The 22,267-nt window shown below is 39.7% G+C and overlaps 1 protein-coding gene across 3 annotated transcripts in view; it reads left to right on the top strand.

Annotated features, from left to right (window-relative positions):
• Positions 1-22,267, top strand: part of megf10 (multiple EGF-like-domains 10) — a 54,439-nt gene that overhangs the window by 15,216 nt on the left and 16,956 nt on the right. For all 3 annotated transcript variants that reach the window (XM_074689882.1, XM_074689879.1, XM_074689880.1), the window contains exons 4-7: positions 824-924; positions 5,567-5,659; positions 21,345-21,591; positions 21,766-21,886. In XM_074689882.1, the coding sequence (XP_074545983.1) occupies positions 824-924; positions 5,567-5,659; positions 21,345-21,591; positions 21,766-21,886 (562 nt within the window). The remainder of the gene's footprint in view (positions 1-823; positions 925-5,566; positions 5,660-21,344; positions 21,592-21,765; positions 21,887-22,267) is intronic.

Here is a 22,267-nt window from a genome sequence, read left to right on the forward strand (position 1 = left end):
CGCTCTGCTCACATGCTCTGGTAAAAACACTGGAAACCACAAACACACCAAACCAAAAAAGCAAAAATAAACCTGTTTACTGCCTGGTTCAGAAGAGGGGTTTTGAATAGCTCGGTTCTCTGTTGGGGGTTACAGTTTTGACACCTAAAACGAGGCCTCTGCATGTTGTTGCTTTGTGTCTACCAGTTGTGAAAGAATAGTGTCACCTTATTCACCCTTTGAGACTTACATTTTCAGACTTTCTCAAAACAAATCTGGAAAAATCTGAGCCTGACACCCCTGGATTTGTTTCACAAAGAGCTGCTTTACCCCCAGGCTAATTTCATTCCATATTTAGATCTCTAAGATTTTTCATTGGTTCTCTGGTTTTAATTTGTCCTCATGTACCTCTTGCCTGCCAGTAAAACACACGTTAATCCACACCATTTGACCCTGTCTAGGCGTGTGGTCCTGTCAGATAAAAAACCCCGTCTTTCAGTTCAACAAAATATTCATTATAGAACCAGACAGCCTCTCTAACTTTCTTGTATTTAGTGTGAGGCTTTAATCTGTGACAGACATTATTTGTACCGCTCAGTTTCAAACATTTGTTAGGAAAGTGGTCACAGAGTAGTCTGATGTGATATATCGGCATACAAGTTATTCAGGTTGTAACACAATTGCCAACAAATTGAAATGAGTATTTATCACACTTCAAAGTTAACCTTCCAAACACCATGCTGATAGAAATTCACAGAGGAACAGTGAAATAAACCACTCTCCAGTCAGCTGTGTTTTCTGTATTGTTTGATATTGTGTGACGTCACTTCCTGTCTCTGTTCAGGGTGAGCTATCGGACAGCGTATCGTAGAGGAGAGAAGACGATGTACCGGAGGAAGTCTCAGTGCTGCCCAGGCTTCTATGAGAACGGAGAGATCTGCGCTCGTGAGTACCCCCCAAGAACCAAGCTTATGGACCGACTTTCACTGTGATACTCCTGAAACTTGTCTTCCTCTAAAAGCTTCAGCTCTTTAGGGATCCTTTCTGTAACTTGATCAGGCGCTTAGAACAACAAGCAGGGACAAAAACAGGAACTTTTAGGGGACATGCTTTGAGTTGTGTTTCAGGGGCAGCGTATTTGAGCTCTTATTGCATCACAACAACACGTTTTGGGCTGTTCCATCTTAAGGTTCCTTTAAATGAGGCATCCATATGCATCCTAGTTTCCTAGACTAGAGAGGATGTCCCTGATGAGTTGCAAATTTGGGTGTACATATTAATATTTTGTTTCAACTCAACGGAAAAATACGCCTCACAAATATCAAAAAAGGCATCTTCAGACTAGAAACTGTCTTGAAAATTGCGTTTAATGATGCCAGCTAGGTACTAGTTGCTGATGACCTCAATAGATCATACTATTTAAATTCAGGTTAGTCTAAACAGGCTACGAAGACTGAAGCGTATGATGATGCTGACCCTGAATTAGGACTAGGGTCGTCCAGAATCAACTAATTTCACAGTCGTTCAATTACAAAATGAAATCCCAACTGAGCCACTAGTCGAAAGGTAAGCGAACACTCAGAAGACTTTAAAACTGAGCACAGTCTGTTTCGGCTAAATCACAGTTTGCAGAGTAATGTCAGGTTTTTGTAGTATGCTAATATTAGCATAGCTCGCTCCTGCAGCCTTGAATCCTGGTTACATGTCACTTTAACCAGACACAGCCTTCATGCAATTTGAGCGCCATTAATTAGATTAACATATTGACAAACCATGCCACACTGCAAGATGTCATCGGTCACCCGTGCTTGTTTAGATCCAGGTAGTAGAGCATAATAACATTGTGGCAGTAGACATAACCATAACAGGAGCTCAACTATTGAAGAGTAGCTGCACTACAAACTGACTTCAGGCTAATTTTGAAACAGGAAAAGAGGTGAAGTTGTGGTCATAGCCTAAAGCTGCTTGACAAAGAGCTACAGTGTTTCAACTGTCATCCAATCAGTCACGCCCCTCGTTATACCTCGAGCTTTTGACCTTAATATTATCAACACAAAGCCATTTTCATGACACAGCAAAAAACGAGCTATAGAGACTCATAGTGTGTTCATATGAAGCTATCAATGTGTTTTTTTTCTGCTCTCAAGTTTGACATTTTAACACAGGGCTCTATGGGGGCTGACTCATCAATGGAAAACAACCTCTAGTGGATGCTCAAGGAACTGCAGCTTTTTGCGCTTCTGTTTGCGTCCTTTTTTCTATATATGCTGCTTGGCAGAAACCACACTTAAACAAAAGCAACAATAGAAGTATTGTGTTGTCAAACCCCTACATTTGACATCAATGTATTGACTAACAAGAATTCATAGTTGAATTTTTTTCACCCTAATGCGTGGAAGACAAACTGCGAACTAAATTTAAGCTAAATTAATTTGATTTCCTTTAAATCTCGGATCTGGAAACTGTTTGTCGCCTGCAGTAACTTAGAGACTCGTGATCCTTTCTTTCACAACAGTCTTTTCACACCAAAATAAAGCCCTCACTGAACTTCTGAAGCACATTTTCACAGCTCCTGAATTGATAAATCTGTGCTCTCTGCCTCCACTGACGAACACACACACTGTGAGTTTCTTATCACAGATCACCTCTATGTCACAGCAGCAGGCTGAATGTTTTAGCATAAAGCTTCCTTTTACTGACACGGCTCCACAGCAGTTGTTGTTTTTGCCGTCGGCCTCTGCGGCTTCACACCTGTTAGCGCCTGTTGGCTGCAGGCGAAGGGGGGCAGCAAATCTCTTATAACACATGTAGGACAACACTCACAGGTACTGTTTGTTTCCTTCAATAGTCTTCTTCATGGAGATCAGATAACGATCATACATTACTCAAAACTCTGCTACAGGACAGAGGTGACACCATGACTCAACATACCACTCAAAGATCTGCATTATGCATTTCATAAATGACTAATTTCTGAGGTTTTCTTCTTTTCTCTCCCCCAAAGTAAAACAAAGTGCCGGCAGAATCACACATCAAGCCTTTGTTAGGCGTAAAATTAGAGTAATATAGAGTATTGGTTCCTTTCAAGTAGAAAAAGCTTTTACTGAACAGAAATCAGGAGCTGCTCAACCACCAATGCATCAGTCAGACAGTCTGTTTATGTTACTGCTTAACTTGGTTGTTTTACTGATTTGTTCAGACACAGCGTGATGTTTGGGTTACACATAGTAATCCTGAAAAACTTCTTGTTTTTGTTTCCAAGAACACTCCTTTAAACATTTTGTGTTCCGCATTTTAACCTCAAATTATGCAAAAATCAACCAAGCTTTGAAGATGTTCAATTCCTGTATGAATGTACATTTGCAAAGCAACAAATCAACACCTGTGTGACTGAAAATGACCTGAATACAGGATGTGAGAAGTGAGTACAAGAGTCATTTTAAACCCACAGTTTTGAATAATGGTGTTAATGTTGACAGTGATTTTTGAATTGAATCAAAAAATAAATTCAGTTGTTAAATCCAGTTTTTATAACTTCAGGCTTTTATCCAAGATTAACTTGGTTCCATCTTTTAAGAGTTTGGAACAAGTAATTCTTGGTTTTATTTCTACGTGGTTGGACTACTGTAATGCTCTCTACCTTGGTGTTAATCAGGCTTCCCTCGCACGCTTACAGTTAGTCCAAAAAGCAGCTGCTTGTCTTTTAACAGGTATGCGAAAAAACATTACACATCCTCCAGATCCTGGCGCCCCACCACTGGCTCCCCGTTCATTTCAGAATTAATTTTAAAATGTTATTGTTTGTTTTTAAAGCCTTAAATAGATCAGCGCCTCAGTACATCTCTGTTCTTTTAAATGTCTACACTCCCTTGCAGTTCTTGAGGTCTGCTGATCACCTTCACCCCACTGTCCCAAAAACCAGTTTAGAACCCGAGGTGATGGAGCCTTCTCTGCCATAGCTTTCACGGTGTGGATTGAGAAAAAAAAAAAAAAACATCCCCCACCCTGCAGACTTTTAAATCTTAAAACTATTTTTATTCTTTGTATTTTAATTAAGCATGAGAATTGTGTGTGTTAATCCTGGTGTTTTCATGGCTCATATTTGTTTCTATGTGTTTTTTTAATTTCATTTTAATTTGACTGATGTTCTATTTGATATTAACTGTGCAGCGCTTTGGTGCACTTGATTGTTATTTTTTTTTAAATGTGCTTTATACATGTTAAGTGCATAGGATTGAATTTATCCAAGCAGGTGATCAGTTTAAGTTTTGAATTCAAATCTTACAGAGTGTATTTGTCTAGTTTCTTGTCAGAATCTGTCATTCCACCTACTGAAAGTCACACTCATCTGACATTAGGGATGGGTACCTTTCACATTTGAAACAATATGGTACTGAAGCCCGGTTCCTGGCAGTCAGTACCGGTACTCAATGGCACCAGTTTTTGGTACTTTTTTGTGTTCTTGTGGTAAAGAATATCATTTTGTTGAATAATAAAATATATATTTATTTCAATTTAACATATTAATTTCTCATTGCATAAACTTGCAATCACCTACTCTTCATCTCCCTCACAGTCACAAGGATGCATTTAGGTACCTAAACATGATACCTTTTGGTTTAACATTAATCGGTACCAGGTACTTTTGACAGAATTCGGTCGGTACCTATAGAAGTACCTAGTTTGGTACCCATCCCTACCTGACATGTTCAGGTATTCCAACTGATTTTACAATATTCCCCCAAAAAACAGAGCCTGAGTGGACTGCAACGGCTGCCGACGCAGCAAGCAAAATTTTCCTGATACATTACCTGAAATAAGGTCTTATCAAGGGCCTGTTTAAAGAAAGAAAACTTTGCTCACTGCTTTTGCAGCCAGTTTTAACTCATTGCAATCGATTCAGGCCTTTCTTTTTGCTTTTTAATATCATGAGATTTATTTAAAGACTTATACTGGGGGTATGGCTTTTATGGCCTTGAAAAGCCCGAATGAAAATACAACAGAAGCCAAGATTTGAACTTTGTAATGTGAGTGTTAATTTGGGTTAAAAATAAGTTTTTAGGTAACATAAATATATTATTATATATATTTTCAGACATTTCTTTAAGCTGGATTTTTGGCACAGAGCAGATTTTAAATCCCCAGATGTGCTCATACACAAATCAAACATTCTGATGGAGAGCAAACTTAGTTTGGTCCTCACACAGCAAGTCAGTCTTCTTCTGTTAATCAGGTGGTCCCCGGGGACGATACACCTTTTTAATTGGCGTTGAGAAAAATAAAGATTAGGATTCTAAATCTGTTTTTGGCGTTACTATTTGTGAAAAGATTCCAAAAGCCAGAGGCAAATATTATTTATAACCCGACACACTTCTGACAGAGCAGTACAATTTAATTTGGGTTTCATTTCAATTTGAGGACACAAAATTTAAAGTAGGACAAGTTAAGAAACAGAGCACAATGTGAGGTCAGAAGGAAATTGTGTTGAAACTGTACTAATTACCACTCATTACCCCCAAATGTTTCATTTGAAGAGATTTCTGTGTGTCTGTGCTGATGTGTGTCTTCCTGTCTCCTCTGCTTCCAGCTCACTGTGTGGAGAGCTGCGTTCATGGCCGCTGCATGGCCCCCAACACCTGCCAGTGTGAGCCGGGCTGGGGGGGCTCCAACTGCTCAAGTGGTGAGTTAAGCAGCTGCTGCTGTCTGTGAGCCATCAGCTCTTTGTCTGTGAGAGAAACAGAGAAAGACACAGAGAGAAACTCTGGTTTCTTGTGAAAGTCTCTGAACCAAGGAGGGAAAAAACAGAGTGTGGGGTCATCTTACCTCGACCTCTGGACAGCCCCAAACAAAGTCCAAAAATCTGTGTACCCTAAAGGGGAGCTGAAAAAAATTTCTGCATTTCCTTCTGTGCCAGGTTGGAGTTTAAAGTGTCTGTGTCAAGTGCTCTATTTGTCTCAAGTGTGCAGCTGCAAAATCACAAGAGCTAAAATTCAGAATAAGAACCAGAATCTAATACACTTTACTGATTCAAGAAGTTCAAGATGAATTTAATCCACAAATACTTACACAGATTTGTAAACAGATCCACAAATATATTGATTAGTTTGTAAATGCATTCATACTCCTTAACAGCTGAACTCAACTCAACTCATCTTAATTTATAAAACACTTAAAAGACAACCACAGCTGAAACAAAGTGTTGTACATAAAAAATGCGCAAGTCAAAAAAACAATGGTGCAAGCACAAAATAAGTTACATTGTCCTTAAAAACAGTTTAGGAACAATAAAAAAATAACTAAAGACTAATCAAAAACCAAGATGTTTTTGCTCTGAGTGCTAAAAATACTCAGTTACAGTCTAATTAGCGCTGTTTTCGTGTGACTTCTGCTTAATTTCTGCCGTGAAAGATCCACTGATGTGTAGACAAATCTGTAACACATTCTAAAAAGGATCTAAAAATATTTTTCACCCTCAATCTTTCCTCAGATCACTCAGCATTAGACTCTGTTATGAAACAGTGTGCCACCATTTTCTCTGTATGCATGACTTTTATGAAGAACAGCTGTTAAAAGTGGCTCCACTCGTAGATTAGTTTCCTCAATGCTTTTAGCAGCAAACTGAATATTTGCAACATACGACGAACAGCAGCTACTTTTCAGCGTTGCCTGTCTTCAAGAGGAGATTTACCAAGAAAGTCTTGAAGATCTGATCCACAAAACATGCTGCACTGATGATATTCATGTACAAAAACATGTTCCTTCAGTTCTGCAGCTCTGTGCACTTTGCTCCACTCTGTTCTGCGCAGAGCTGAGCTGTGTGCTCTCATCCTGATGGGGCTGAAATCTGTCCACATGGAGTTGACGAGCTGGATGGAGAAAGGAAACTTTTACCAGTTTATCTTGTTTACTTGCGTTTTCAATGCAGAGGTTGAGCCCCAGACTGATTAAACCCATGATTACTGTAAAGATAATTACGTCAGAGGAGAATTAACAGACTTTTGTTTTTTATTCATTTAGAGCTGTGAGAAGGCTTCTTAATACTTCGGGACAGTTGCCAGCAGCTCTCAGCAGACAGTACAAGTTTCCTCTAACTTTTCGTTGCTGTTATAGGTGGTGTTTGAAAAAGCTCATGCTTTGTGTGTTGAGGCTCATTTGCATAGAAAAGTGTGTGTTTGGCCCCAGATTGGTGCGAAACAGCTTATTTTGATGAGACAACCTGAATGCACAGAGATTCAATGCACTCAGCAGTATAGTTTATGGTGTATTCGGCCCTTTGTGTGTGTGCTTTGTGAATTAGTCCATATTTGGCTCCTTTAGTGAATCAGACCCTCGTGGCAAACACACCTTATCACACAGTGAGCCTGCCTTCACCACACACATTTGTGGAATGTGTTACAGACTTGTAGATCCCACCACACGTCAGTGGATCTTACAGTGCAGATCTGGTGTAAGAGTCACATGAAAACAGCACTCAATAAACTGTGACTGGTTTATGGTTGTGTGTAGTTTTGATACAATATTAGCCCTGGTTTTAATACAAAAGAAGAAGGTGATGAAGTATTTTCTTGTTCTTGATTAATTTTTTTGAGATCCAGAGAGAACACTGTGTTCCTAAAGGCTGAACAGTTTGAACCATGTACAAAGTGTAAATGAACACATCAAAAATCTGTAACACTCTTAAAAACTTTAATAGACAGGGTACATTAACATCACAGCTTGTCCAGGGGGGTCTTAGCCTCTTTGTATATCCAAAAAGAAACACGAGTCACAGACAGTTTCCTCAACAGTCTCATTTTTAGTCTTTTGGCCAAACTTCCTCCCAGCATGACCACATGCTCGCCACAAAGAGAATGAAAGAATGTGAGGCGTCCCTGAAATACTACGAACCTCTGATGTGATCTCCATGGACATCACGCAGACAGTTGCACATTTACAGAAGTTGATGCTTTTAATAATGGACGCCGATGTCCTGTGGTCCCAAAACGGAAATGAAGGAGCAATGAGCAGCTGGTGAGCAGTGAGGGCAGCAGCTGACGGCTGTCAGCCACAGGGAGCGTGTGTGTTTGGAGCATGGATCATGTTGACGTCTGAATGAAAGACTGAACTGTTAATGAGCTTCTGTGCAGCTAAATTAAATTTGAAAGTATCGTCAGAGCGTTAACGGAGCTCAGAAAGGAAGCTCAGAGTAACGGGCAACGATATCTTTGATGAAACTCTTGAACAAAGATGTGTTTGTTCAGTTTTTGTATATTCTTAAAGACACTTTGAAGAGTTCTTTAAGAAAGTTAATTTTTTAAACATTTTTGCAACCCTTGCTTTATTTATTCCAAGGTTACCATGGATAACGGATACACCATGCTTACAAAGCTGCTGTTACTGTTAGCTGATTACTGTGTGCTAATTCAGCTCTACTCCTTTACAGCTGCTCTTGCAGAATTTTCTTAAGAGACTGGTTGGAAAAAGTCAGGGTGAAAAGTCCAACTGTTTGCTTTGTGACATGTCACAGGATTGATTTTAAGGTTCTCTTAATCTCACTTTACCTTCAGTGTTTCCTCATTAAGGTCTCAAGATAGTGTTTCCACAGTTCCTCAGGTCGTATGCAGGGATTTTAATTTATTGTGTTCATCTTGTGCACTAGGGGTGTGTTATGGTGGGTTGGAGGTGGAGGGTTGCACACTGTTGTGTGTGTTTATGTGGGTTTATCAGGTCACTTATGATGATTACTATTATTATTATTTTGTTGTTTTTTGTTTTCTTTTGTCAAGCACTTTGTGTTGCCACTACTGTGCATGAAAAGTGCTTTACAAATAAAGTTTGTTTGATTGATTGATTGATTGATTGATTGATTGATGTAGCTAGACCTGTAAAAGCTGGACAGGATCAAGAGAGGCAGGAAATATGCTAAGAGAGTGAGGGAAAAACATGCACCACATCCTTTTGGGTCCAGGAAGTGATGCTACAGCTAGTGTGATGTGGTGATTGTTGTTTGCCTGACTCGAAGCTTAGTAGTAACTTTTAAATGCACCATTTTATCCAATGTCAATCAGGTATAAATCAAGCACCTGATTGGTAGTACATGGGGGATACAGAAGCTAAATAAAAAGCTGGTATTGTTAGAAAAGATTTGGCAAGACAATTTTACCCTTCTTTTGTGCAAAGTTTATTTGATCGCATTGATTTGGAAAATTAAGTTAAACTCAGAAAAAAACTTCATCCATACTGCTGTGTCCTAGCATTGTTGTTTGTAGTGATAGCATGACCACACGGAGGCTGTTGGCAAGAGTCTTTGGAGGCAACAGAGAAGTCTCTTTTCCAGCAATGAAACTCAGATTTGGTCTCAGAAGCTGCACCCAGTGTGTTCATCCAGGGCTCATATGTTGATGAAGTCTTGAAAAACGAAGCCTTTGACTCACTGAAGCAACACAAGTCTTCAAATCTTTCCTTCAGATATTGCAGCCCTGTTGTTTGTGGAACCTCTTTTATTTTTTTGACATATTAGATAGGACAGCTATTGAGGGAGAAAGTATGAATAAAAAGAGAGAGGGGAATAACATGAACCAGATATCAAGGCCAGTAGTCAAACATACGAACTACACTTTTGTTTTCTGTTTATTTTTGTCTAATTCTTCTAGACAGCGAGTGATTTGTCCTCAAACGAGCCTTTTTGATGTCCCAAATGATTGTGGCCTTTTAATCTGTAAAGAAGCAACTGTGGACAGAGAAGGGGAAGTCCTGGTGTCCCACTCCTCTTCATTAGTTCATCAGTCCACACTGTGAAACCCTCTGATCTCAGACCAGCTCATGTCTCCAGGCTAATGTTTATCCGCCACAGTTGTAGCTCCAACTCATCACCACACTGAATCTGTTGTTTGTATTTGGAGCCCATAATAACCAATGGTGGAAACACGACCTCTCCTCTCAGCACCAAACATGCAGACACTCTCCGTCCGATGGAGGTTATTTTAATGTGTCTCCAGCAGCAGACCTATGTGCTGATGTGTATGAGCGACCCACAGGGTGTTCCCCTGCTGTCTCTAGTGTCAGTCTGTAATAAAGAAGCTTATTGTTGTGTCTCAGCTCTCCTGGGTCCCAGCATGCCGGCCTGTCTGTCTGCTCTTTTCTGGGGGTTTCTCTACTCTGCAGGAACTTAATGAAAGTATGAATGACAGGGGAACTTGATGCTTTCTCCTGGAAATACAGGATAGGATTTAGGAACTATTATATGAGTTTATGTTGAGCTTCGCTGTAGAGTTTGGCTCAGGTTGGTACCAAACATAAAGTGGAAGACAAGGGCTATGTGCTGGTTATAAACAGGAAAACGGTTATAGAAAAGGAATTACAGGGGTGACATGAAATCATGAAACCATGTCCCTCTAACACACAGCCTTACAGACTGTTAACATCGTCTTTTTCAGCTTTTATATCACTGGATTCATTGGTTATAGGTCTGTCAACATCAGGTCATCAGTGATTACCTAAGTGACTTTTTGTCTGATTTTTTTTCTGAGAATGGGAGAAACTCCTCTGGCTGTCTGAGAGAAGAAATGAGGAAAACAGGCAGACAAGACGTCCTTCCTAAGAAAAACATGAATGGATGATGGCTGAGAAATAATCTCCGGCCTTCTTGACATGTATTCTTGATAAGACGAACAAAAAGCAGAGTAGACAAGAATAGTGTGCAGGTGGTGAACAAATACTTCTATATGTAACAGTTTTCAATTTGAGATCCTTCATTTTCCTCTTTGAATTCAGACTACTGCCACCTACTGGTATGGAGGGGTATTTCTTCTAGTGCAGACACTGGTGTGTAGGTACATGCTGAATGTACCTGACTAGACATGCACTGATCAATCGGATGGAGGATCGATCTGTGCCGATTTCCTTAATTTTGGGTGGTCTGTGATCAGCCCATCCTTACATATGAAACTGATCTTATATAATTATATACCACTGGAAAGGTCTAACAGCAAGCCATTGTTGCTTTTTGCTCTGAGAACTAAAACTTAGGACACTTTATTGGTTGTTTAAGTTAAAACATAAAGATTTTATTGTTTCATTGGTATTGTGCAGTGGTTTTTAATAAAAAAAAGTGGAACATTGAAGGTATATCCTGTCAGTTATAAAAAATAAAAATCGGTATCGGTCCAAATTGGTATCAGCAGGTCAGGCTTTTTAAAGATCGGTGATCAGCCAGAAAACTGTGATTGGTGCACCCCTATACCTGACAGTTAATGAACGCCTCTGTGATGTGTTTTAAAGAAGCTTCTTGGCTGGACCACAGGAGATATCCTTTATTGCACATCTTTCAAAGATGCGGGTTGTTTGAGTTGATTTGCTTTGTCTGGAGCTCACTGAAGAAGTTCTTGAGATCAACTCCCTAAGTTAATTTTTGGCTCTTTGCCTGAATAGTACGTAAAAATTGGAGGCAGGTCTAAGGTAACAAAACCAGCCTTTCAAACTTCTTTTTGGAGTAAAACATTTGCTCCAGTTATGGAAACAGATTCCCAGTGCCATGTTGTGTTTCCTGACTTTAATCTCTTCCTCCTCAAGCAGTCTGTGTCTGAGACAAAGGTTGAACACCGAATTGAAGCTTAGACGGACCACCCGAGCTTTTTTTGGTCACCATGAATGTGTGACAGGGCAGCAAAGAAGCTGCTGACTCTCATGAAACAACCAGCTCCATGTCTAAAATTGTGGACGTTTGGATAAAGAGCTGAGTTAATTAAAGAGGACAGAAGACACACAGTGACCTGACAATGGTCTGTATCTGAAATGTTTGGGAAAAGGAGAACTGTGTTTGTTTCTTTGTAAACGCAGTGAATGTTAAACATATTGGGTCACTTACAGCTTACAGCTGCCGTTCAGTAACATGTCTTTAATTTCCTGAAGAGCCGCTGAAGCCTCCGATCCATTGGCTGTGTTTTACAGGTCAGTGGGCCTCAACAATATGTCTGAGGATCAATTTGGGGGCCAAGCACAGGAAATGGGGGAAGTCAGCTTGTGTTGTGGGGGAAGCAGGAATAACAGAGGGGAGAAAATTGTGTGGTAGAAAATGACCCGGGGCGTTAGAGCTTGTGATTTAGTACACATGATAGCAACACAAGACGCTCGGGAGGCCTCAAGTTCAGCTGTGAGAGTATTGGAAAAAAAAACAGTGAGAGGGCTGCTGCTAATCTGACTGCCTTAAATCCTTTGCTGATGTTCAGTGTGCAAAAACTTGACTTTCCTTTGGAGATCTTGGTACAGTCTGGTGAGTCTTTCTGCAGAGTCTTGGTTATTCATCAGTTGTTTTTGATGCTTGCTTTCAGAGCTTCTCTGCAGAGTTTTAGCACTTCAACTACAGTTTTTTCACAACTTGTGCTTGATAAGTGTGACAGAGATCTTATATTACACTGAAAACAGTCTGCAGGTACAACCAATGAAACAGTTAAATGTCTAACTTGATAATGACTTCCACGGGTACTCACTGTCTCATATTTAGCTTTTAGACTCACCATGACCCTTTTAAACGTAAAACATGCCTTGTGTTGATTCCCCTGTCTAACTTCTCTCCTAGCTCCTGGTCTGTGTGACTTTAAATGGGACCTTAATTTATCGAATGACCGTCATGCTGCAATTAAGAAGACTTGAAACTGAAGACTGAGAACATAAACTTAAAAAAGCTGGTAAATCTGCAAAGAAGGAGGAGCTTTTTCTAATGAACATCCATACAGTCAGACACACCTTGTAAACTGTTACCAATGCCAATGTCAATACTTTCTGTAAACTGCATGATAGTCATGTATAAGAGCTATTGGAGACGGATGGGTATCAGATATCGGGCCGATACCAGCCTTATTTCATGGCCTTGGTACTTGCCAAGGCTGCCGATACTCAAGGCAAAAAAGTAAGTCCTCCCCACCAGTAGTTGGCGCTATATTGTTGCAGTTTGACATCACGGCAAATGTGCATCAGGTCCTGTTCAGACAACATGAATGAACCGGAGAGAGTTAGCAGTTTAATTGTTTTATTTTGCACTGTAGTTTATTTTAGAAAATTACTTAAACTCTGACAGGTGCACATTTGTTATTTTACTCAGAGAGAGTTGTTTTTGGGTTATTTTCGACTTCATGGCAAAGTGACTGTGCTGTCTTTGTTCAAAATGATCTGTCACTGTTTGGTGAAATTTCATGTATCAAAAGTATAAGTGGTATTGGTACTCAGTATCGGTGAGTACTCAAGAGGGAGTATTGGTACTGGTATCGGTCTGAAAAAAAGACTTATTGAACATCCCCTAAAAGCCATTTCAAATGGGAATTTTTTATTTTAAACATTAGCATTTCTGACTGACAGATGACATATTGATCTTCATGTATCCATTAATGTGTGTTCAAATACAGTTACATGAATACAAATAGAATTTTTGGGAACAAATGTTTGAAAATTCAAACATTTTCCCAGTTAACCACAAATGTCACGGACCCGCTGCAGTACCTCTGCGGACCCCCTGTTGAAGACCTCAACATCTGTGATCACGTTTTAACCACACTATATCCCGTATTTCTCCAACATAAGGACGATGAAAGATAAATATTACATTTTCACCTTCTCCTCTGTGTAAAGGTAAAGCTAAATCCTTAATGACACGTGCTGACTGATCTTAGAGTCACAGTCAAAGAGTCGAGGCTGCAGGAGCCTCAATGGTCAACAGAGCTGTCACTCATGGTGTTGTATGATAAGATCTACTGTATTAATCCCAAAAGTTGTTTTAGCAGAACTCAAATAAAAAAGTTAGTGTAGGTAAAATACAAAAGTTCCCGTAAGTAAAGAACAAAGATATAATAAAAAGTGTTAGAGTGGAGATTCAATATATAAGTGTCCAAGTGAAAATGCAAATGCAGAAAATGGACAAAAAAATAATAATCAATAAATGAGAGTGAAATAGTGTGGTTGAAATGGTGAAGTATAGTTGAGAAAAAAGCGCTCTTTAAAAAAACAAATTCCCACTTCAAACTGCAACTGAACACTGTGCCATAAATCATATGATAAAACTAGTTATAATGACAAAAAACAAACTTGACAAACATTTGTGTGACCTGTATTTAGGTTTTAGAGTTGGACCCATGTCCAATCTGTTGACATGGAGGAGGCTGGCTCTATTACCTGTACTGCAGTCAGCCACCAGGGGGAGCTGTAAATGTATTGTCTACACTTTCAGGAGTTGTCATGTTGCATATCTTATTCTAAAGTCTACGATATCAGAATATTTGTTTAAGGGACGGAGCTCATACAGTCTCAAAGGACGTTTAACTAATCTTTCTAATTGTGTGATTTAACCGGATCCAGGGTTACATTTAAGTGTCCTCAGGGGGCATGAACACAACAACCTGCAGGCTGTTGTGTTGCCACACTTGAAATGAGGTCATCTGGAGTGTAAACACATTGCCCGTGGTGGGATAGTTCTTTTGTGTTATGACGTTAAATCTGTGGAGGAGGACACACTTTCTCACTCGGCCAGTAGGAAATCTGTAGGAATGCTACAGATGTTTTTCCTCACTGGGAATTCTGGGTGCCAGTGTGAGAGGCGTTTTCTGTTCCCATGAGTGCGCCATGCCTGCTCGACTGGGTAATCACTGAAAAGATGGAAAAACATCTCGCTCCCAATCCCTCCCCAGTGTGGAGTGTCTGAGCCGAGCCAACTCTGAACAACTGGCAGCTCGAGTTACCGCTCTGGGCTTTTTCTTCACCCTTTTCTCTCATGAAATCTCTCATGGTGCGAGGTGTGACGGAGCTCTTTTACTTTGTTTATGGCTCGTTGTGTCTTTGATTCACTTTTTATTATGAACTCTGCAGGAACTCTGAGGTGTTACTGATTTTTCCCCCAAAACAAACATGCATCAGAAGAAAAAGAGTGATTTCCTGCCTGAACTGTGACACACTCAGCCTTGTGACCAAATCCTGGCACAGTGAGGTTCTTTTTGTTCACGGCCATCTTGAATGAACTGATGAAAGAGAACGGTCTGTTCTCTGACCAGCCTGGAGCTCCTGGAGTTTGGCCTTTTCTTCAATCTAGGTCAGGTTTCACAAAGGTACCAGGCCCACAGATCTGAATGAGCAGGGTTTTACATGTGCATCTTAGTATCTCTAATCTCCTCTCCCAACTCTTTGTCCCCCATCTCTCCCCCCTGAGCCTTGCCCACACAGGCCCAGACTGCCTGAGGAAAAGGAAGTATGCAGTTTTTGTGGGGTCAGAGTGAAGCAGGCTAATGCAGGAGGAATAAAAGGAGCCTGTTAATCACTTGAACTACAGGAGAATGGAGGAATGGTTGGAGTTTTCTCTGTTACTCTGCATGCAGGGCACACAAATAGCTGGCTGCTGAGAGGAGACAGGATTCAGAGGAAATTCCTTTCACAAAAGTACTGTTTCAAATCACTATTTATCTGAAAAATGTCATAAAGTGACAGGAATTATACCATCAAGGGGGGAAAATATATGACTTTTCATGTTTCCCTTTCTGACTTTGAAGCTCCTGAATTTCTTAAGTGTTGGAGCTTTTTTATCCTTTAACCTGCTCTCAGTGAAACAAATTCCTTAAACTCATCTCTTTTTGTCATACAGTGAGGATGAATCTCTCTGCAACAGAATCTATTCACATATTCTACCTAAGAATCTAGATCCTGAACTCTATAGTCTAATATTAAAGAGGCAGGTGTCAGCAGGGAAAAGTGTCCTTATGGAGAGCAGAAGCAGGAGGAACACAATCTGGCACAATGGTATCCCAACTCTCATCAGCTGTAAGAATAATTGGTTTCTCTCTATAAAAAATATCTGAATGCAATCTGTCCTGGATCATTTACTCTGAGACACAAATCTGCCTGATGCTGCATCATGAAAGACAACTAGTGTTTAGATTTCCTGGCTTCCTGGAATGTGTCAGAAAAGGGATGGATATAGATAAGATTTGATAAGTACTAATGCTACTATCATTTTTGCTTTGATTCTTTATCAATTCACTCATCAATTCCTTCTGTTAATAATCTTTGCACAAAAAGGAGCTTTACAGATTTTCTGTAAGAGGCCCCAACAGTCAGTGTGGGTCATGTCGTTTATTTACAATACTGAAGCGAATAAAACACAAGCAGAGCAAGGGAAGAAGACAGAAAGTTGCTATACCATCGCTTTGGTATCTTCGCCATTGTCATGGAAATTCTGCTGCTGTTTGAAAAACGTGATTGACAAGTGGCACACCACCAAGGTTATAATAGTTTTGGATTTGTCATTACAGTTTAGTTTTAGTTAGTTTTGAATTTTTTTTCCCATTACAGTTTAGTTTTAATTAGTTTCAGAGCTGGCGTTCTAGTTTTTATTTAGTTTTGATTTTTGCAACAAGGCTTATTTTTAGTTTTTCATACCCTATTAACCAGGAGCAGGATTGAAAAAGGTCAGAGTAAATATTTGGTCATACTGTTTATTTTCAAGTCCATTATAGTGCTCACTGCTCAGTCAATGCTGATACTGAAATGTTGGCTGCTGCCTTAAACACAAAAAAATTATATAAACTTAATATAAAAAATATGTACATAAATTATATAAAATAATATAAACAAATACTATGTAAAACAATATAATATGAGCTTAAATATTTAGAAACTTGGACTCTAACAAGAAAGACAGACTTAAAAACAATAAAGTCAGACTCACATGTAATTAAACTATTACCGATGCTCTGATTAATTGCTCCACTACGTTTCATCACAGCACAGCGCACAGCCAGTCAGTGCAGTAAACAAGCTCGTCCCTACACGCCGCTATGATGGTGCTGTGCGGCACTGACAACTGCCTAAAACTGTCCTAAAATTGGTTTGGAAAATGTGTCTGATTAATTTAAATCTTAAAGGCTATTAATATTGTCAAAAACTATAACTAAGGGAATTTTGTCTATCATTTTAGTTAGTTTCAGTTAATTTTGAGAACACAAGATACAGTTTTAGTTTAATTATCGTTTTTGTTTTCTTTTATAGTTTTTATTAGTTTGAGTTAACTACAATGTAGTTTAAATTTTAGTTTTCGTTTTTAGTTTTGTTTTAGTTAACTATTATAACCTTGCACACCACACGACGCCAATAGAAAGTCTGGCCGCTTCGGTGTTGCGTAAAGAATCAACTAGTGAATCGTTAAGCATAAAGGCTTATGAAGATGATCTTAACAGGAACTGGTTATTGATCAGAAATGATGGATCCGTCCTCCAATATACAAACAAACAAAAGTTGTTTTCTTCTCCTCTTGAGGACAGACCTGACAAAGCTTGACTTTTGATTTTTTACTGATGTGCATCATGAAGTTATTTCACCAAATCTAAGACCCGTTGATTATAAGAAAATCACAAGAAATTCAGGTTTCCTTTTATGTTTACACCTCTAAACTAAGCAAGAGTGAAGCCTCCCTGGAACTTGCTATTTACAGTGAAACTCAGACTCACCTCAAACTGATGAAAGTGTGCTCCCCTGGGGGATGTAATGAATCACAAAGTGATGCTGTTTACTTTAGGACCATGTCTCCAGCCTGCTCTTTGTCTCATCAGGAGGATAGATATGATGATAAAATGTGTACTGATGTTCTGCGATCTGGAGAGAAATTTTGTGATGACCCACTTATTTGGTTTATTTGAACAAGAAACCCTCAGCTTAGTGGCAGCAGTGAAGAGACGGATATGCAGGATAAATTAAAGCCTCCTGCAGGTCACAGACGTCCAAGGGGCTCACAAACATGTGGGTAAAATTTTAAAGTATAAGATGTACAGACCAGGCCTGGTTTACATTTCTTTACGTAAAGAAGCTTGAAGCTTTTTGTTGAAGCTATTTTTTAAAATGGCTCATTTTTGCCCTGGAGGAACGATCATATGTTTTCTTTAGAAACTGTGTGCGACTAAACTCAGTGAAAGAGCCAAACAACTGTTTACTGTTTATTTACTGTGAGGATATTACTATCAGTGATTTCAAATAGTTAAATATATCTAAGTTTTAAATTCAGAAATAAATATCTTGGTATGAGGGAAATAGTTAACTGTAGCTCTTTAGTCCATCTGCTCTTCAGACCTTCATGATATAAACCAAACCAGTGCCCTCTGATTGTAAACCAGCATCTCACCATCACTGAGATCACTTAGTGTTCCTGCAGCTGCTCTGTGTATATTCTAATCAAAGCAGGGAAACCACAGTCAGCTGCACAGGTCTGTCACAGCCTGCACGAGCCCACACAGCACATGGGAAACCCATTTTTATGTTTACAGGCAGTGCTTCGTATTCTGTCAGCGTCAGGATCAGAGGTAAAACCCTGAAAGTAATACCAACCCAAGATCTATAAAACAGATTGAACTTAACATGAACAGGTGGGGAATTACTTGATGCTCGGTTTTCGTCTTCGGAATTAAAATGTGAAGTTTCTCGAATGTTCATTAGTGAAAAACTAAAATCACCAGGGAAAGAAATAACTAACGGTCAGGGAGAGTGTATGGGTCAAATGTCACAGGATGCTCTCCAAAAGCAGTCATGACTTAAGTTCTTTAAACCATCATTTTAACGCCCACCATAATGTGTCTCTTACACTCAACAAAAAAGCTTTATAGCCAAAACATCACAAACAAGATCATTTCAAGACAACCGTTTGCTAGAATCAAAAAAAACGTATGCTGAGGGTACCATGGAACTAGGGATGGGTACCAAATTAGGTACTTTTATAGGTACCTACCGAATTCTATCAAAAGTACCGGGTACGACTCACATGAAATCAAAAGGTACCATGTTTAGGTATCTAAATACATCCTAGTGACTATGAGGGAGTGGAAGAGTAGTAGATTTTTCATACTGGACATGAACACAGCATTTCAAGGTTATATATTGAAGAATAAATATGCTAAATTGAAAAAAAATGCATTTTATTATTGAACAAATTTATATTTTTTACCACATAAACACAGAAAAGTACCGAAAATTGGTACCGTTGAGTACCAGGTACCGGGTATCGGTACCTTATTGTTTCAAATGTGTAAGGTACCCATCCCTACATGGAACAGACGTACATAAGAACAGACCTGACCAAGTGCTAAAGCTGACCCTGAAGCATAGGCCATAGGGAACTTTGAAAACATTTGGTTTTGTTCAAATGGCCAAGGACCAGCAGCTCTGACATATTTATTAACCAGTATTTTTTGTTCAACTCTGAAAGTAACATAATAATGCTATATTAAATAAGTAACTAAAATTGGTTAAAATTAGTAAGTTGAACATACTTTTTGTGGTGCAACAGGCTGTGTAAAGCAGTTTTCCTCAAAACAGACCATACCAAGTCAGAGAGGCATGAAAAGATCATTAAACAAATATTGTGAGGTACCGTGACAACAGAAGTTATCAGACTGAAAAGAGCTAGAAAGAAACCCTGAGACAGAATACAAACAGATGCTAAGGTACCCTACCACAGACGACAGGATGATTTCAAAACAGACCTAACCAGGTGAGAGAAAGGACCATAAATCAGAGGCTAAATGGGACCTGGAGCAGTGTGTACTGGATAAAAAGGGATTGTGAAAAACAGTCGATATGAGACAGCTGGGGATGGTCACAGAAAAGCACTCAGAGTCGTTTTTTATACCATCCTTTACTCTGTGTTTATCACAGAGCTGTGCGACACAGCGTCCCATAATGAGAGGTTGGCTGTCACTGTAAACACTCTGACTCCACCTCCTTCAGCCTCCTGACGTGTTCTGAGCAACATGAAACACGCCGAGAATAAACATGTGGTTCAGCAAACTCTCAGGTTAGCCAGCTTACTGAGGCTGAACACGGAGAAGTTTCCAGTGCGACTGGTGATGTGAAGTCCAGAAACATGCGGTGCTGGCTCATGTGTTCGAGGTGTGGCCTGATTAGGGGTCAGCTGCAACAGCTGAGGGTTAATGAGGTGGGTTCAGGTCGTAGCCTGCCTGACCGCACAGTAATAGAGTCTGTGGCTGCTCATCCAATCAGTTTTCATGTTGGTAATGAGGAGCAGGCTTTGGTTCAGAGTGCAAACAGAAATGGGTTTCAAAAAAAGAACAGGATATGTTTAAGTTCTCTGTTCAAGTTCAAATCATTTTGAGTTGAGCAAAACAAATCAGCTGTGTTTATTTTTAACTTGTTAAGAGCCAGAGAAAAGCTTTAAAACAACTTGTAAAAAAGATTGAAAACAGTTAATGAATATAAGCTAGTTGTAGTTCCTCAAAAAGTCCCTAGTTCCTGGGGAAAGTTCCTGCAGTCAAAAGGCACCTTGATTCAACACAGAGATTAATTGTCTGGCGTTTTTTGCAAAGGGCGCCAAAGTCCACACCACTAGAGTTCCTTAGTGGAGCTTTAATTGGATATCATCTTTAACACTAGAAGGCCCAAAAATTGAACTTTGGAAACATCTTTTATGAGAATCTGCTCAGATTTAGAGACATCGATAAAAAAAATGAAACAATGAAAACATATCTGCTAATACTGTCGGACCCAAAACTTTAATTTCAGAATTTTAACAGCTGAACTCAATCAATCAATCAATCAATCTTTATTTATATAGCGCCAAATCATAACAAATGTTATTTCAAGACACTTTACAAAAACATTTACAGGTCTAGACCCGTAAATGTTAATAAAATTTTATTAGCAGAAACCCAACATCCAGACAAGATAAGGAGTCTTATCTTATCTTAATCCACCATGAGTACAGGACTTTGCAGCATTTAGCAAGTTACAATGGCAAGGAAAAACTTCCCTTTAACGGGCAGAAACCTCGGACTGAACCAGACTCATGTTAGACAGACATCTGTCTCGACTGTGTTGGGGTTAGAGAGAGACAGATAGAGGAGAGAGAGTGGGAGAGAGAATGGGGGGGAGAGAAAAAAGGAGGGGGGGGGGGGGGGGGATAGGGATACACACACACGCACACAGACACACAGACACACACACACACACACACACACACACACACACACACACACACAGAAAGGGAGAGAGAGAGAAACAGACGCAGTCTGAAGTTTGGCGCTGTGGCGACAGTTAAGGTGAAACCAGCAGGCCAAATCCAAAGCTGTACTCCTTTGTGTTTGTTCCGTGCTGTGTAAACTGATTGTTCCTCATCCTGGAGCTGCTTTAAGATCAGAGCTGAGATTATTATCCTTACAACTCAAAGAGTAAAGAAGCAGTGATAACCTGGATGATAAGAAGACTGACAACAAGGGGACTCATGTTGCGTTTTATGTGTTGATACTTTAAAGGTGTGTCTGGAAGGTCTCTGACAATGTGATCCTCTGACTAAACAAAGGTTTAAAACAAAAATAACAAGCTGAGCCTAACGCTGACTCCTTCCTCCTCAGCCTGTGACAGTGAGCACTGGGGTCCTCACTGCAGTAACAGGTGTCAGTGTAAGAACGGAGCGCTGTGTAACCCCATCACTGGAGCCTGTATCTGCACCCCGGGCTTCAGAGGCTGGCGCTGTGAGGCCCTCTGCGAGGTAGGCACCTATGGGAACGGCTGCCAGCAGAAGTGTCAGTGCCAGAACGGAGCTGCCTGTCACCATGTGACCGGAGAGTGCAAGTGCCCGCCAGGATACACTGGAGCATTGTGAGTAACGTGTGAAGCTTTGTTTCCTGTTGACATCCTGTGAGAGCGTAACAGTCATTATTTTCTGTTTCTGAAAGGGTTTGAAGACGATCGAATGCAACATTAAGTTCACTTTTATATGTGACTTTTAAAAAAGTGCATTAATGCTGACTGCTGTCCTCCTCTCATCCTCAGCTGTGAAGACCTGTGTCCTCCAGGTAAACATGGGCAGCAGTGTGAGGAGAGGTGTCCGTGTCAGAACGGAGGAGTGTGTCATCATGTGACCGGAGAGTGCTCCTGTCCTGCAGGATGGATGGTACACACCCATTTTTCTCTGTCTTTACACAGTAATCCCTGATTCTATTTATTTTATTTATTTATTTAATTATTCAAATATTTGATTGCTCATTTCATGCCTTTTGATAATGCTTTAATTATGTTTTATGTTTTAAATGGTTTTAAAATTGTTTTGTATTTCACATGTAGTTTCTCTGTTGTCTCTTGTAGCCATATATTTTTTTATTTTATTTTATGTTATTTTATTTTATTTTATTTTATTTTATTTATTTTTACAGCACCTTGGCCAACAGTGTCTTTTTTTAAAGTCCTTAACAAATAAAGTTAGATTGGATTAGATTAACAGTTTGTTTGAGACCTTTAAGGGATGGTTTATTATCTGTCATACTTATAGGGTTTG

The sequence above is a fragment of the Halichoeres trimaculatus genome, unplaced genomic scaffold (assembly GCF_033239565.1).
Source record: "Halichoeres trimaculatus isolate MK-OKI-2021-1 unplaced genomic scaffold, fHalTri1.1 fHalTri1_scaffold_16, whole genome shotgun sequence".
Classification (NCBI taxonomy): Eukaryota; Metazoa; Chordata; class Actinopteri; order Labriformes; family Labridae; genus Halichoeres; species Halichoeres trimaculatus.